The following is a 14753-nucleotide window of genomic DNA, read 5'->3' as shown; positions in this document are numbered from 1 at the left end:
GGAGATTCCCAAACTGCAGAGTCCAAATGATGACTTTGCTGCTTCAGTCTCCCCGCCCCAACAGACAAAGCCTGGTCTGAGCACTCACCTTTCAGAAACGGCAATCCTCTCTGCCATTATAAAAATGCTGACTAACACCTGATTGGTGGAGGCCCCTCAGAAAGCCTTGGAACCAATTGGTTTTCCATGAACGTTAATTGCCTCGTTGACCCTCTGTGACCCCACCACAAAGGTAATGAGCCAGAAAGCTATCGAGCTCCAAAACCTGAGGCAAAAGCGCCCTTCTCTCGGCTGCAGGTTAGAAGAGGTCTTCCATTAAACTGAGAGGCTCCTGAGAAGTACCCTATGAACACCCTGTTAATAGCTTTTCAGACTCTAATGATATGTGCAAGAGATGTATTAAAAATTAATTGAAGGCTGTTAACACTGTATATAAAATGGAAGCGTTGAGCTGTTAGAAGTTCATCAGATAGGAATATCTCAGTGCACGACGGAAAATTCATGACTCTATTCTCTGTCTCCCGTTTAGCTCCCTTGCTTTTCTCCGCAGTGAGGAAGGTTGTCGCCGTCTGTGAACGATACCAACCAAGGGTGGACCGAGATAAATCAAGAACAACAACAGCTTTAACTTAGATACAGTCTTCAACGTAAAGACAATCCCAAGGCACTTCACACACAGGCGCAAGGAAAGATAGGCACGGAACCAGGAAGGGGGGGGAGTCAGAGAGCTGGCTAAAAAAACCTGGGCCAAGAGTGTGATGAAATATGCCATTCATCAGGCACTCTGTATTCTCTGTGTTTGATTGTGCCTGTGACTGTGATAAGCAGGGGAGTTTAGTTTCAGTTTCATTTCCTTACCTGTATTGTATTGTGTGTAGGGCTCCGCCCATACCTGGCCCCTACTTAAGCAGGCCCCAGCGTGTCTCACAGGCAGTACAGCAGATCTCTGGATGAGAGACACTTCTCCACTGTGTATTACTTTCTGAGTTAATAAAAGCCTTGCTTTGCTCCGTTAACGTTGAGTCTCGGATTCATTGAGGCACATCAAAGAGGTGGGTTTGAGAAGATGTTTTAAAGGAGAGAGAGAGGGAGAGATGGCCGAGTAGAGGGCTTGGGCCAAGGCACCTGTTGGCTCTGTCAATGGTGAGGCAAAGGGGAATGAGGGGGTGGGTAACTAAAGGTTAGAGAGAGAGAGGAATGTCGTGTTCGGGAGCAGGTTTCCCGCTCCGCCTGGTCGTATTCCTGGAGGCTTCATCATATGACCGCCTGCCTTGCCCAGACAAACAGCCTTTTTTTCCCCCATCTCCAATATTTTTATAACAATTAAACAGAAGAAAATGAAAAACAGCTCACATTTTCTTTGACACCCCCCCTCCCCTGTGTTGTTTCTCCCGGGTTTACTTGCCGCCGTGTCCCGGAGATTAATCTTCAACCCCTGGGCAATCCTGGAGGGTTGGAAACCCGAACTGGGAGGCCCGAGTCCTGAGGCCAGCCCGACATTGGTCCTCGGGCCTCGGGCCTCAGCAACACTTTTATACGTGACTCCCGATACCCATCGCGCCTCCGCTGGCAGCTGGTGTATTTTACACCGAAGATTATCAGGTGGTAACCTCGCTGGCAGCAGCTCGAAGGTAAGTGTCAGCCGTGGCTAGCACCCTCGCCTCTGAGTCAGAAGGTTGTGGGTTCAAGTCCCACTCCAGAGACTGGAGCACCTAAAGCTAAGCTGACACTCCCAGTGCAGTACTGAAGGAGCGCCGCACTGTCGGAGGGGCAGTACTGAAGGAGCGCCGCACTGTCGGAGGGGCAGTACTGAGGGAGCGCCGCACTGTCGGAGGGGCAGTACTGAGGGAGCGCTGCACTGTCGGAGGGGCAGTACTGAGGGAGCGCCGCACTGTCGGAGGGGCAGTACTGAGGGAGCGCCGCACTGTCGGAGGGGCAGTACTGAGGGAGCGCTGCACTGTCGGAGGGGCAGTACTGAGGGAGCGCCGCACTGTCGGAGGGGCAGTACTGAGGGAGCGCTGCACTGTCGGAGGGGCAGTACTGAGGGAGCGCTGCACTGTCGGAGGGGCAGTACTGAGGGAGCGCTGCACTGTCGGAGGGGCAGTACTGAGGGAGCGCCGCACTGTCGGAGGGGCAGTACTGAAGGAGTGCCGCACTGTGGGAGGGGCAGTACTGAGGGAGCGCCGCACTGTCGGAGGGGCAGTACTGAGGGAGCACTGCACTGTCGGAGGGGCAGTACTGAGGGAGCGCTGCACTGTCGGAGGGGCAGTACTGAGGGAGCGCCGCACTGTCGGAGGGGCAGTACTGAGGGAGCGCTGCACTGTCGGAGGGGCAGTACTGAGGGAGCGCTGCACTGTCGGAGGGGCAGTACTGAGGGAGCGCTGCACTGTCGGAGGGGCAGTACTGAGGGAGCGCCGCACTGTCGGAGGGGCAGTACTGAAGGAGTGCCGCACTGTGGGAGGGGCAGTACTGAGGGAGCGCCGCACTGTCGGAGGGGCAGTACTGAGGGAGCACTGCACTGTCGGAGGGGCAGTACTGAGAGAGTGCTGCACTGTTGGAGGGGCAGTACTGAGGGAGCGCTGCACTGTCGGAGGGGCAGTACTGAGGGAGCGCCGCACTGTCGGAGGGGCAGTACTGAGGGAGCGCTGCACTGTCGGAGGGGCAGTACTGAGGGAGCGCCGCACTGTCGGAGGGGCAGTACTGAGGGAGTGCTGCACTGTCGGAGGGGCAGTACTGAGGGGCACCACACTGTTGGAGGGTCAGTACTGAGGGAGTGCTGCACTGTCGGAGGGGCAGTACTGAGGGAGCGCTGCACTGTCGGAGGGACAGTACTGAGGGAGCGCAGCACTGTCAGAGGGGCGGTACTGAGGGAGCGCTGCACTGTCGGAGAGGCGGTATTGAGGGCGCGCCGCACTGTCGGAGGTGCCGTCTTTTGGATGAGACGTTAAACCGAGGCCCCGTCTGCTCTCTCAGGTGGATGTAAAGGATCCCATGGCACTATTTCGAAGAAGAACAGGGGAATTATCCCTGGTGTTCTGGGCCAATATTTATCCCTCAACCAAATTAACAAAGACAGATGATCTGGTCATTTTCACATTGCTGTTTGTGGGAGCTTGCTGTGCGCAAATTGGCTGCCGCGTTTCCCACATTACAACAGTGACTACACTCCAAAAATATACTTCATTGGCTGTGAAGCGCTTTGAGACGTCCGGTGGTCGTGTAGAATATTGAAATACAAACCTTTCTTTTCTTTCTAAGTGCCTGGATGGAGGTGGGTGTCCTAATCCCTTGGACTGTGGGAACAGGGGACGCTCCTTCTCCTCCCGGCTTTATAAAATACATTTTGTTTAAAGAAACGTACCTTAAGTTGACGGTCACTGCTTTGGCGGTGGAAGAGTCCCGATGCAGGCCTTGCCTGCTCGTTGCTGCCACAATCTGCACCAGGGCAACGAAAACAGGTCCTAGGCCCCTCATTTACATATGTAAGGGGCCTAACTCTTCCTTTAGGTGGCTGCCTGGGACAGCTGAAAAATTGCCCGACTCAATACCAGGTCGAATGTTCTTCGGGTGCCTTTGGATGTTGGCCCCAAAATTGGCACCAAACTGGGTGCGACGAGGCCCAATATTGCCCCCAGTCTCCCTGGGGGCTGTATACCTCCTTGGTTATATTTCAGATCACAAACAGTTATTATGACAATCACTTCAGGTGAAGCTGTCCTTTCAATGATTATAATGCGATAGAAAGGTCACTTTTCAGAGGATGGTGAGCCGGCGGGAATTAGCACTGTCACTGTCCACGGGCCATCGGACAAGGCCGACTGCTCGCTGGAGGATCAATATAAAGCTCAGAAGAAAAACTTCTTGTGTCAAAAGCATCTTTCAAAGTTGAATTATTTAATTGACAATCATTTATTATCACTAAAAACAAGAGAGGGTTGAATAACTGCCAGCCAGACTGTGACTGACACGGCCCCATTCAGTGCCAGCTCCTCACTCTCACAAAATCACTTGTCAGCAGGAAGCCAGAAGATTCTGGGTCTGGCCAACACCTTATCATGATCGATGAGATCTTCCTGACACATTATGACTGGTTGTTGTTGTGTGAGAGATAATTTCTCTCTCACCTCCGACATTTCTCTCTTCATCACAGTCTATCCTGTCTCATTGATGGCACTTTGATCCGTGATCCTTTGGACATCCCTTAAACTCCAATGATTCCATCTACACATTATTCCTCTGCCCTCCATCCTTGATGTGCCTCAATAATTCCGAGACTCGAAGGTAGCAGAACAAAACAAGGCTTTTATTAACTTAGAACGAAACACGTAAGCGAGAGAGATGTCGTCCTTCTGGAGACTGGGGCTTGACTGAAGCTAGCTTACAAACGGGGCCAGGTATGGGCGGAGCCCTACACACAGCACATTCCAGTATACAATACAGCACATTCCAGTACACAATACAATGAGGTCTGGGGGAAGGGAAATGACACTGAAACCGATCTCAGTCACAGGCAGTGATGAATGGAAATATTTCATCACATTCACCCCTTCTATAGATTTAGTCTGTTCGGGGGTTTGATAGTCCTCTGCGACCGACGTGGCTGTTGCGGTGCCGCGGGTGTCGGCTGGGTGTCCCCGGTAGCCTCCTGGGTCTCTGCCGGGGGTGCCGCCAGGGTTGTTGAAGGGGTAGTTGGTGGGGGTGCCGTTGGTCAGTGTTCTTCCGGCGGTGATGAAAGAGTAGTGGGTGGGTAAGAGTTGCTGTGATCGTCGTTGCCGCTATTGCCGTGGTTGTTGTCGATGCCGGCTGGGGCGACGTCTTTTATGGACACGGTGTCCTCCCTTCCGTCGGCGTGCCGGACATATGCGTATTGGGGGTTGGCGTGGAGTAGGTGTACTGGCTCCACGAGAGGGTCCGTCTTGTGGCCCCTCACATGCCTTCGCACGAGTACCGGACCTGGGGTGGAGAGCCATGACGGCATGGATACGCCTGAGGTGGATTTCCAGGGAAAGACAAACATTCGTTCATGAGGCGTGGTATTAGTGGCCGTACACAATAGCGACCGTATTGAATGGAGCACATCCGAGAGGACTTCCTGCCAGCGGGAGATAGGGAGGCCCTTGGTCCTTAGAGCTAGAGTGACTGCTTTCCATACTGTCCCGTTCTCTCGCTCCACTTGGCCGTTAACCCGGGGGTTGTAGCTGGTGGTACGGCTCGTGGCGATCCCCCTGGACAGCATGTACTGGCGTAGCTCTTCACTCATGAAGGACGCCCCCCTATCCGTATGGATGTAGCTCGGCATACCGAACAGGCAGAACAGGCTGTTGAGGCATTTAATGACCGTGGCGCTGGTCATGTCTGGGCAGGGGAAGGCGAATGGGAACCGGGAGTATTCGTCCACAATGTTCAGGAAGTAAACATTGCGGTCGACGGACGGGAGGGGGCCCTTGAAATCTAAGCTGAGCCGCTCAAAGGGCCGTGTAGCTTTGATTAAGTGGGCTCTATCTGGGCGGTAGAACCGAGGCTTGCACTCAGCGCAAGTGCGGCAGTTCCTGGTCAGGGACCGAACTTCCTCAATCGAGTAGGGTAAGTTACGGGACTTTATGAAGTGGAACAGCCGCGTGACCCCTGGGTGGCAGAGGTCGTTGTGGAGGGTCTGTAGCCGATCCCCGGTGGCGCTGGCACACATCCCTCGTGAGAGGGCGTCAGGGGATTCGTTAAGGGCCCCTGGCCGGTAAATGATGTCGTACTCGAAGGTGGAGAGCTCGATCCGCCACCTAAGAATCTTATCATTTTTAATCTTCCCCTTCTGTTTATTATTGAACATAAACGCTACCGACCGCTGGTCGGTAAGTAGGGTGAAGCGTTTGCCGGCTAGGTAGTGGCGCCAGTGGCGCACTGCCTCCACGATGGCTTGGGCCTCCTTTTCCACGGAGGAGTGTCTGATCTCGGGCCCTTGGAGGGTCCTCGAGAAGAAAGCTACGGGCCGCCCCGCCTGGTTGAGGGTGGCCGCCAAGGCGAAGTCAGACGCATCACTTTCCACTTGAAATGGAGTGTTCTCGTCCACTGCCTATAGCGTGGCCCGCTCAATATCCTGCTTAATGCTTTTGAAGGCGGCGTGGGCCTCAGCACAGAGCGGGAAAGAGGATGCTTTCAAGAGGGGGCGGGCTTTGTCGGAGTAGTTGGGGACCCATTGGGAATAATAAGAAAATAACCCCAGGCACCTTTTCAGGGCTTTGGGAGTGTTGGGCAGGGGCAGCTCCCGTAGGGGGCGCAATCGGTCAGGGTCTGGTCCGATTTCCCCATTCTCCACCACGCTGCCTAGTATGCAGAGGCGCGTGGTGTTGTAAACGCACTTGTCCTCGTTGTAGGTGAGGTTGAGTTTTTGTGCGGTTTTCAGGAACCTCTCGAGGTTCGAGTCGTGATCCTGCTGGTTGTGACCGCAGATGGTGACGTTGTCGAGGTAGGGGAAGGTTGCCTGCAAGTGGTGGTCATCGACCATGCGGTCCATCTCCCTCTGGAAGACCGAGACCCCATTCGTCACCCCAAAGGGGACTCTGAGGAATTGGTAGAGGCGTCCGTTTGCCTCGAAGGCGGTGTACGGGCGGTCCTCTGGTCTGATAGGGAGCTGGTGGTACGCTGACTTGAGGTCGATGGTGGAGAACACCCGGTATTGGGCGATTTGGTTCACCATTTCTGATATGCGGGGTAGCGGGTAGGCGTCTAGTAGGGTGTACCTGTTGATCGTTTGACTATAGTCGATCACCATCCGTTTCTTCTCGCTACCCCTTACCACTACCACTTGGGCGCGCCACGGGCTGTTGCTGCGTTCAATAATGCGCTCTTTCAGGAGCCTGTCTACCTCGGTCGCGATAAACCGCCTGTCCTCCCAGCTGTACCTCCTGCTTTTGGTCGCTATTGGCCGGCAGTTAGGGGTAAGGTTCGCGAATAGCGAAGGCGGCTTTACCTTCAGGGTAGCCAGACTGCACACTGTGAGGGGCGGCTGGGACCCACCGTACTTGAGCGTGATGCTTTGGTGGTTGCACTGGAAATCCAGGCCCAAGATCACGCTCGCACATAGGTTCTTCATGATTAATACTTTAAAATTATCATATACAGTTCCGTTAACGCACAATTGTACCGTGCAGTAACCCAGAATGGTCGATGTCTGGGTTTTGTCAGCCATAGAGATGGTACCCTGAGTAGGGACCACCTTTAGGGAGAGTTGTTGTGCCAGTTCTGGGTGGATAAAGCTCTCCGTGCTTCCACTGTCAATTAAGCATTTAACCCGGCACCCGTTTACCTTGATGTCCACCATTGATCTGGATAGCGGGTGCGGCCTGGTCTGGTCCACTGTGACCGATGCCACTGTAGGGCCCTGATCGATACAAGATGGCGTCCACGCTGTCTGCTCGCAAGATGGCGTCCAAGATGGCCGCTCCCATGGCGCACACGCGGCGGTGGCGGGTTTTCCGGCGGTTGGTTTTCCGGCGGGCTTCCCTCTGCACACCTTCCCGAAGTGCCCCTTCTTACCGCACTTAAAGCAGGTGGTGCCTTTCGCCGGGCACAGGATTCTGGTGTGCTTTGGCTGCCCGCAGAAGTAGCAGTTGGGTCCCTGACGCGTCGCGGCTGTCGTAGGGCTTCTGGGGGGAGAGCGGGGCCCAGCCGGTGTCGGGCTGTCGGGCGGGGAAGATGCCTTCCAAGATGGCGGCGCCCTCGGTGCACACGTGGCGGCGTGGACGGCGCGGGCTGAAGAGTAGGCGTCCGAGTTTTTCTGGGCCACATCCAGGGATCGCGCGGTGTCCGCAGCCTGTTTCAGGTCCAACCCCGTTTTTTCCAGCAGTCTTTGCCGGATGTAAGTGGAGCTGAGGCCTGTGATGAAGGCATCGCGAACAAGCTCGTCAGTGTACACTGCGGCTTTTACATCTCGGCACTTGCAGTCTTTGCCAAGCATTTTCAGGGTGCTTAGGAACTCCTCCACCGATTCCCCAGGTCGCTGTGCGCGGGTGGCGAGCAGGTGCCTAGCATACACCTCATTCGTAGGCTGCTGGTAATGCGCCTTTAAGATGTCGCAGGCGGCCAGGTACGTCTCGGCGTCTTGGATGAGGGGGTAAACCCGGTGGCTTACCCAATTCCGCAGAATTCCGAGTCTCATCCTTGCAGCGTCCGTAGCGCCTTTGACGGCTGCGGAATTGTCCAGGAAGAATTCCATACACTCAAACCAGTGTCTGAAGCGTGCTGATGCGTCCGGAGCATGTTGATCCAAATCCAAACGTTCGGGTTTCAGGAGTTGATCGATAGTGTTGAAAAATAAGTTAATAAAATTGATGTGCCTCAATAATTCCGAGACTCGAAGGTAGCAGAACAAAACAAGGCTTTTATTAACTTAGAACGAAACACGTAAGCGAGAGAGATGTCGTCCTTCTGGAGACTGGGGCTTGACTGAAGCTAGCTTACAAACGGGGCCAGGTATGGGCGGAGCCCTACACACAGCACATTCCAGCACATTCCAGTATACAATACAGCACATTCCAGTACACAATACAATGAGGTCTGGGGGAAGGGAAATGACACTGAAACCGATCTCAGTCACAGGCAGTGATGAATGGAAATATTTCATCACAATCCTCACTGTGTTGAAATCCAGACTCATCACGTGTCTTTTAATCTCACTCTTTCCCTCAAACTGTGGAACTCCTCACCTCCCTCAGTCCTCTCTTTCTCCCAATCTCCACAGGCGTTTAAAATCTGTAGGTTTAAAACTTTAGTGGAATCGTGGAGCGTCGGCAGCAATCGAGTCAAAAGATTGTGGGTTCAAGGCCCATTGCAAGACTTGAGCACATAATCTAGGCCAACACTCCCAGTGCAGTACTGAGGGAGCGCTGCACTGTCAGAGGGGCAGTACTGAGGGTGTGCTGCACTGTCGGAGGGTCAGTATTGAGGGAACGCTGCACTGTCGGAGGGTCAGTATTGAGGGAACGCTGCACTGTCGGAGGGTCAGTATTGAGGGAACGCTGCACTGTCGGAGGGTCATTACTGAGGGAGCGCTGCTCTCTCGGAGGGACAGTACTGAGGGAGTGCCGCACTGTCGGAGGGGCAGTACTGAGGGAGCGCTGCACTGTTGGAGGTGCTGTCTTTTGGATGAGACATTAAACCGAGGTGAACATTGTAGTGTATGTGCCTTTAAGTCAGAACTACTTTTTACAGCTCCTGTATACTGTAGTACCGGCAGTGACCATACCGGTATATAAGCTTTGCGCATGCCTCTGTACCCCAGTCTAGAGATTACCCTCCTCCAGTAAAGACCTGTTATTTGTTAATGTACAGCATCCGTGTGATTATTTATCCACTGAACCACGGATCTAACAGTGGCGATGAGTGTCGATTCGAATCTACCTGCAACATAAAAAAAAAAGAAAAAAATAGTCGAGTCCAGGAACACGGGCGTCGACTGCGAGCAACCGCCCAGCAGTCAGGCAGAGATCCAACTTCGCTGGGGAGGCTGTGGAGAGCCGGGCTTGGTTCCCCAGCCACAACGAGCAGTAAGAGACCGACGACAGGTCCAGAGCAGACCCTTCCCGAGCAGCGGTGGCTGGAGCCGACCGACGGCAGAGAGAGAGAGCCGAGCAGCGTCGACGGGGTAAGAAAGAGGGTGAAGAGCGCAGGGCGCAGCCGGGGGTTGAACACCGAGCGGCGTCGAGGAAAAATACTGCAAACCAGAGAGAGACAGGGTAAGAAACAGTCGGGTTCTAGACTGAGCGGCGTCGACAAATATCAAGAGAAGAACGCGCAGAGCACAGCCAGGGATCACGGGCTGATCAGGGTCCGCGGGGCGAAGCAAGGGGAGACGCCATTGAGCCGCGGAGAAGCAGGGAGAGTGCGGGAGGCGCCATTGAGCCGCGGAGAAGAAGGAAGAGCGCGGGAGATGCCATTTTGCGAAGCCGCAGCGGAGAAGAAGGGCGAGCGCGGGAAGGAAGGAAAGCATGGGAGACGCCATTTTGTGACAGCGGAGAAGAAGGGGAAGCGCGGGAGGCGCCATTGGTGATAGTTAACGCACAACCAAGGATGCCGAAGAGTGGCAGTATCTCTACGTTCGACAATGAAGTCGAAGATTGGGCGACATATGTGGAACGTATTGAGGTGTACTGCAGGGCGAATGAAGTGCCAGATGCTAATAAAGCACTGGTTCTGTTAAATTCCATGGGTGCAAAAACTTATGGGTTACTGCGAAATCTAATAACCCCAGAGAAGCCGGTGAACAAGAATTTTGAAAGCATAGTAGAAATCCTACAGGACCACTTAAACCCCACACCGCGGCTGATAGCAGAACGATTTAAGTTCCATAAAAGGAACCAACACAAAGACGAAAGCAATGCTGAGTACCTAACGGAACTGCGCAAGCTATCGAAATACTGCCAGTTTGGAGCGGGACTAGCAGACACGTTAAGGGACAAGTTTGTGTGTGGGCTACAAAGTGAAGGAACCCAGAAACGGCTTCTATCAGAAAAGGACCTTACGCTGGACAAAGCTTTCAGTATGGCAGTATCACACGAAGCAGCCGCAAGGGGCGCTGCAGAGATACAACGGAGACCGCAAGAATATGGCACCAATGAAATGACCTATGGAACAGGGAAGTGCTATCGCTGCGGCAGAACAACACATGACCAGAAAGATTGTTGGTTCAAGGACCAAGTGTGCAGACAGTGTGGGAAAGCAGGACACATAGCAAGAGTCTGCAGGTCTGGGAAGAAAACCAACAGTAAGAAATCTCCACAGGAGAAGTACAAAAAGGTACACCAGGTGATGGACAGTGGTTCAGACGAACAGAAAAGTGACACAGTCTCCGGAAGCAAGGAGCTGGGTTGTCTGAAACTACATAATGTAACCGAAATGGAGGATCACCAGACTATCTGGGTTACACTCAAGATAGACGGAGTCCAAGTGGAAATGGAATTGGACACAGGGTCAGCTCTAACAGTTATAAATCAAAGAGACTACAAGCGGCTATTTTCACACATACCCTTGAAAGCTACAGAGATTGTCTTGAAGACGTATACGGGGCAAAAAGTCTACCCCAAAGGAAAAATAAGGGTGAAAGTGACATATAAAGGCCAGGAATTACCTAAAATGGATATATATGTATTGCCAAATGGAGGACCGCCACTGCTAGGATGTGAATGGATCCGGAAGATACAATTAGATTGGCATTCCATACAGGCACTGAAGGTTGAGGCCAAAAAGGATGACGACGTCACACCTGGACGACTGTCAAAAATGCTAACTGATGCAAAAGAAGTGTTCCAGGAGGGACTAGGAACACTAAAAGGAATAACAGCAACAGTTAAAATAGAGGAAAATGCAAGCCCAAAGTTTCTGAAGGCCAGACCAGTGCCTTATGCGATCAGACCAGCGGTTGAAGCAGAGCTGGAAGGGTTGGAATGTTCAGGAGTACTGTCCAAAGTGGACTGGAGCGAGTGGGCTACACCCATCGTTCCTGTAATGAAGAGGTCGTTGAGTAATACGCCTGGGGAACCAAAGAAGGTCCGCATCTGTGGGGATTTTAAGGTGACAGTGAACCCAGTCCTTCACACGGTGCAATATCCGCTTCCACGAATTGAGGATATTTTCGCCTCGCTATCTGGTGGTAAACGCTTCACCAAAATTGATCTAGCCCAGGCGTACTTGCAAATGGAGGTAGAAGAAGCTTCGAAACATTACCTTACGATCAACACTCATAAAGGTCTCTATCAATACAACCGGCTGGTGTTTGGAGTAGCCTCGGCTCTGGCTATCTGGCAAAGGGCGATGGATCAGGTCCTGCAAGGGATTCCAGGGACCCAATGTTATTTGGACGACACCTTGGTCACGGGCGAAAATGACGGTGATCACCTCGTTAACTTGGAGAAGGTGCTCGCCAGATTAAAGGAGTATGGGCTACGAGCTAATCGCCACAAGTGTGAGTTTTTCCAGAAACAGATCTCGTATTGCGGCCACGTCATCGATGAAGAGGGGTTACATAAGTCCCCTGACAAGATTGAGGCAGTAGTCAAGGCTCCAGCACCGGAAAATGTGTCACAACTGAGGTCGTTCCTCGGGCTGGTAAATTATTACCACAAGTTCTTACCAAATTTGTCTACGGTATTACACCCGCTGAACACCCTACTGCAAACAGGGGTACCATGGAAGTGGGATGACGAACGTAGACAAGCTTTCCAGAAGTGTGAAGAATTGATCACATCAAAAGAGGTGTTGGCCCATTTCAACCCAGCACTACCAATTCGTTTGGCATGTGATGCATCACCCTACGGCATTGGAGTGGTGCTGTCGCACAAATTCCCAGATGGGTTGGAGAGGCCAGTAGCCTTTGCGTCTCGGTCACTAACCTCAGCCGAGCGCAACTACGCCCAGATTGACAGGGAGGCCCTCAGCCTAGTATGGGGAGTAAAAAAATTCAACCACTATCTGCATGGGCAGAAGTTCACCTTGCTGACTGACCACCAACCACTTGTCTCCATCTTTAATCCTAAGAAGGGCGTGCCAGTAATGACTGCACAGCGGTTACAAAGATGGTCCCTGTTTCTAGGGGCGAATCAATATGAAATAGAATATAAAGGCACGAAACAGCATGGGAACGCTGATGGGCTATCGCGCCTGCCACTGCCTACTGTGGAGGAAGCACCAGCAGTGGACCCTATCGAGATATTTTATTCGTCGATAATTGAACGATTGCCAGTAACAAACGCGGATATAGAGAAGGAGACCCGCAATGATCCGACGCTGTCACGGGTATATGAATTGACGGTGAGGGGATGGCCAACACATGGCGACTCACTGTTGCCAGCATTCTCATCCAGAAGAGAACAGCTGTCAGTATGCCAGGGGACAGTGATGTGTGGATCCAGAGTGGTGATTCCACCCAAGTTAAGGGAGAGAGTGCTAAATGAGCTACATGAAGGTCATCTGGGGGGAGTGAAAATGAAAAGCCTTGCTAGGGCTTATGTGTGGTGGCCGGGAATCGATCAACAAATCGAAGACCTAACTAAGATCTGCTTAGGATGCCAGAAGGTCCAAAATGCACCATCACATGCCCCTCTACACCCATGGGAGTGGCCCTCCTCTCCATGGCAACGGGTGCATATTGATTTCGCTGGCCCATTCAGACTCAATGTTCTTAATAGCAGTGGATGCTCATTCAAAGTGGCCTGAGGTGATAAAGATGTCTTCAACCACTACAGAGAAAACGATTGCAGTCCTATGGACCATATTTGCCAGAAACGGTTTGCCAGAGCAGATCTGCTCTGATAATGGACCACAGTTTGTGTCCGACGAGTTCCAAAAATTCATGAAAAGGAATGGTGTAAGGCATTACACATCCGCCCCGTATCATCCAGCCACCAATGGATTGGCTGAGAGGTTCGTACAAACCTTTAAGAAGGCGATAAAGGCCATGTGCGACGAGGAAATTCCACTACAGCACAAGATGGACAATTTCTTATTAGCCTACCGAAATGCGACACATGCAGTTACCAACCAGACCCCGGCCATGATGTTCTTTAACCGAAGGTTGAGATCTCGTCTGGACTTGCTCAGACCAAATGTGCGAAGAAATGTTGAGGACAAACAATTCCAGCACATCAACGAGAAGCCGACAAGGAGCTTCAATGTAGGGCAACCAGTCTTGGCCCGTGACTATCGAACAGAGAAGTGGCAACCCGGAACGATATGTACAAGGCAGGGGCCATTAATATACACAGTGGATGTCGGGGAGAACATTGTGAGACGCCACGTCGATCAGATCTTAGCGTCACAGGAATGCGTCAACCCCATGCCTCGAGTACCTGGGGATGAACCCGACATACCGGTAGCATCTACTTCAGACCTAGTAGCAGTGGAACCCGATGAACTACCCGATGAAAAGGGGTCAGAATCGCCTCTGCAGCAAGAACAAGAACCTCTGGAAAGGCGCTATCCCGAAAGGGTCAGGAAGCCGCCCCAAAGACTGAATCTATAAATGGACTTTTGTTATGTAATGTACATGTAAAAATGTAATTGTTATTTGAATATTAAGGGGGTATTATTAATCTAAAAAGGGAGGAATTGTAGTGTATGTGTCTTTAAGTCAGAATTACTTTTTACAGCTCCTGTATACTGTAGTACCGGCAGTGACCACACCGGTATATAAGCTTTGCGCATGCCTCTGTACCCCAGTCTAGAGATTACCCTCCTCAAGTAAAGACCTGTTATTTGTTAATGTACAGCATCCGTGTGATTATTTATCCACTGAACCACGGATCTAACAGACATAGAAGATCCCAGGGCATTATTTGGAGAAAAGAAGGGAGTTCCGCCGACCAACATTCCTTCTCTCAATGAACACTGCCAAAAATAGATTAACCGGTCTTGCACCTCATAGCTGTTTGTGGGATTTTGCTGTGCGCAAATTGGCTACCATGTTTGCTTACAAAACAACAGTGGCTACACTTCAATGCAATTCATTGGCTGTGGAGCAATTTGGTCCTGAAGGTGTGATAATGTGCTGTACAAGTTCTTTCTTTCGTCTCACCTCCTCCTTTATTCCGTCCTCTCTCCTACCCTGTCCTCGCCTGGATTCCCCAGTCAAAAACTTTTTTATCATCAGTTGTTTAGTCTGGACTTGGGATAGTCATATTTTGAAATCTTGGCGTCCTATTTCACTATGAGCTGAGCTTCTGACCCCTTATCCTCGCCATCACAAAGACCGCCTACCTCCACCTCTG

At 52.1% G+C, this 14753-nt stretch overlaps 1 protein-coding gene across 2 annotated transcripts in view; it reads left to right on the top strand.

The window, feature by feature from the left end:
• LOC147097448 (sorting nexin-22-like) overlaps nt 1-967 on the top strand; it is a 65208-nt gene extending 64241 nt beyond the window's left edge. Inside the window, exon 8 of one of the 2 annotated variants that reach the window (XM_085972441.1) lies at nt 530-967. In XM_085972441.1, coding sequence (XP_085828567.1) covers nt 530-633 — 104 coding nt within the window. In that variant the 3' untranslated portion in view covers nt 634-967. The remainder of the gene's footprint in view (nt 1-529) is intronic. The other variant, XM_085972442.1, reaches the window with a different exon arrangement.
• The last annotated feature ends 13786 nt before the right edge of the window (nt 968-14753 follow it).

This window comes from Somniosus microcephalus, chromosome 32 (assembly GCF_052327205.1).
Source record: "Somniosus microcephalus isolate GS21.2 chromosome 32, FLI_Smic_1.0, whole genome shotgun sequence".
NCBI classification, from domain to species: domain Eukaryota; kingdom Metazoa; phylum Chordata; class Chondrichthyes; order Squaliformes; family Somniosidae; genus Somniosus; species Somniosus microcephalus.
This window is presented reverse-complemented; position numbering and strand designations above follow the sequence as displayed.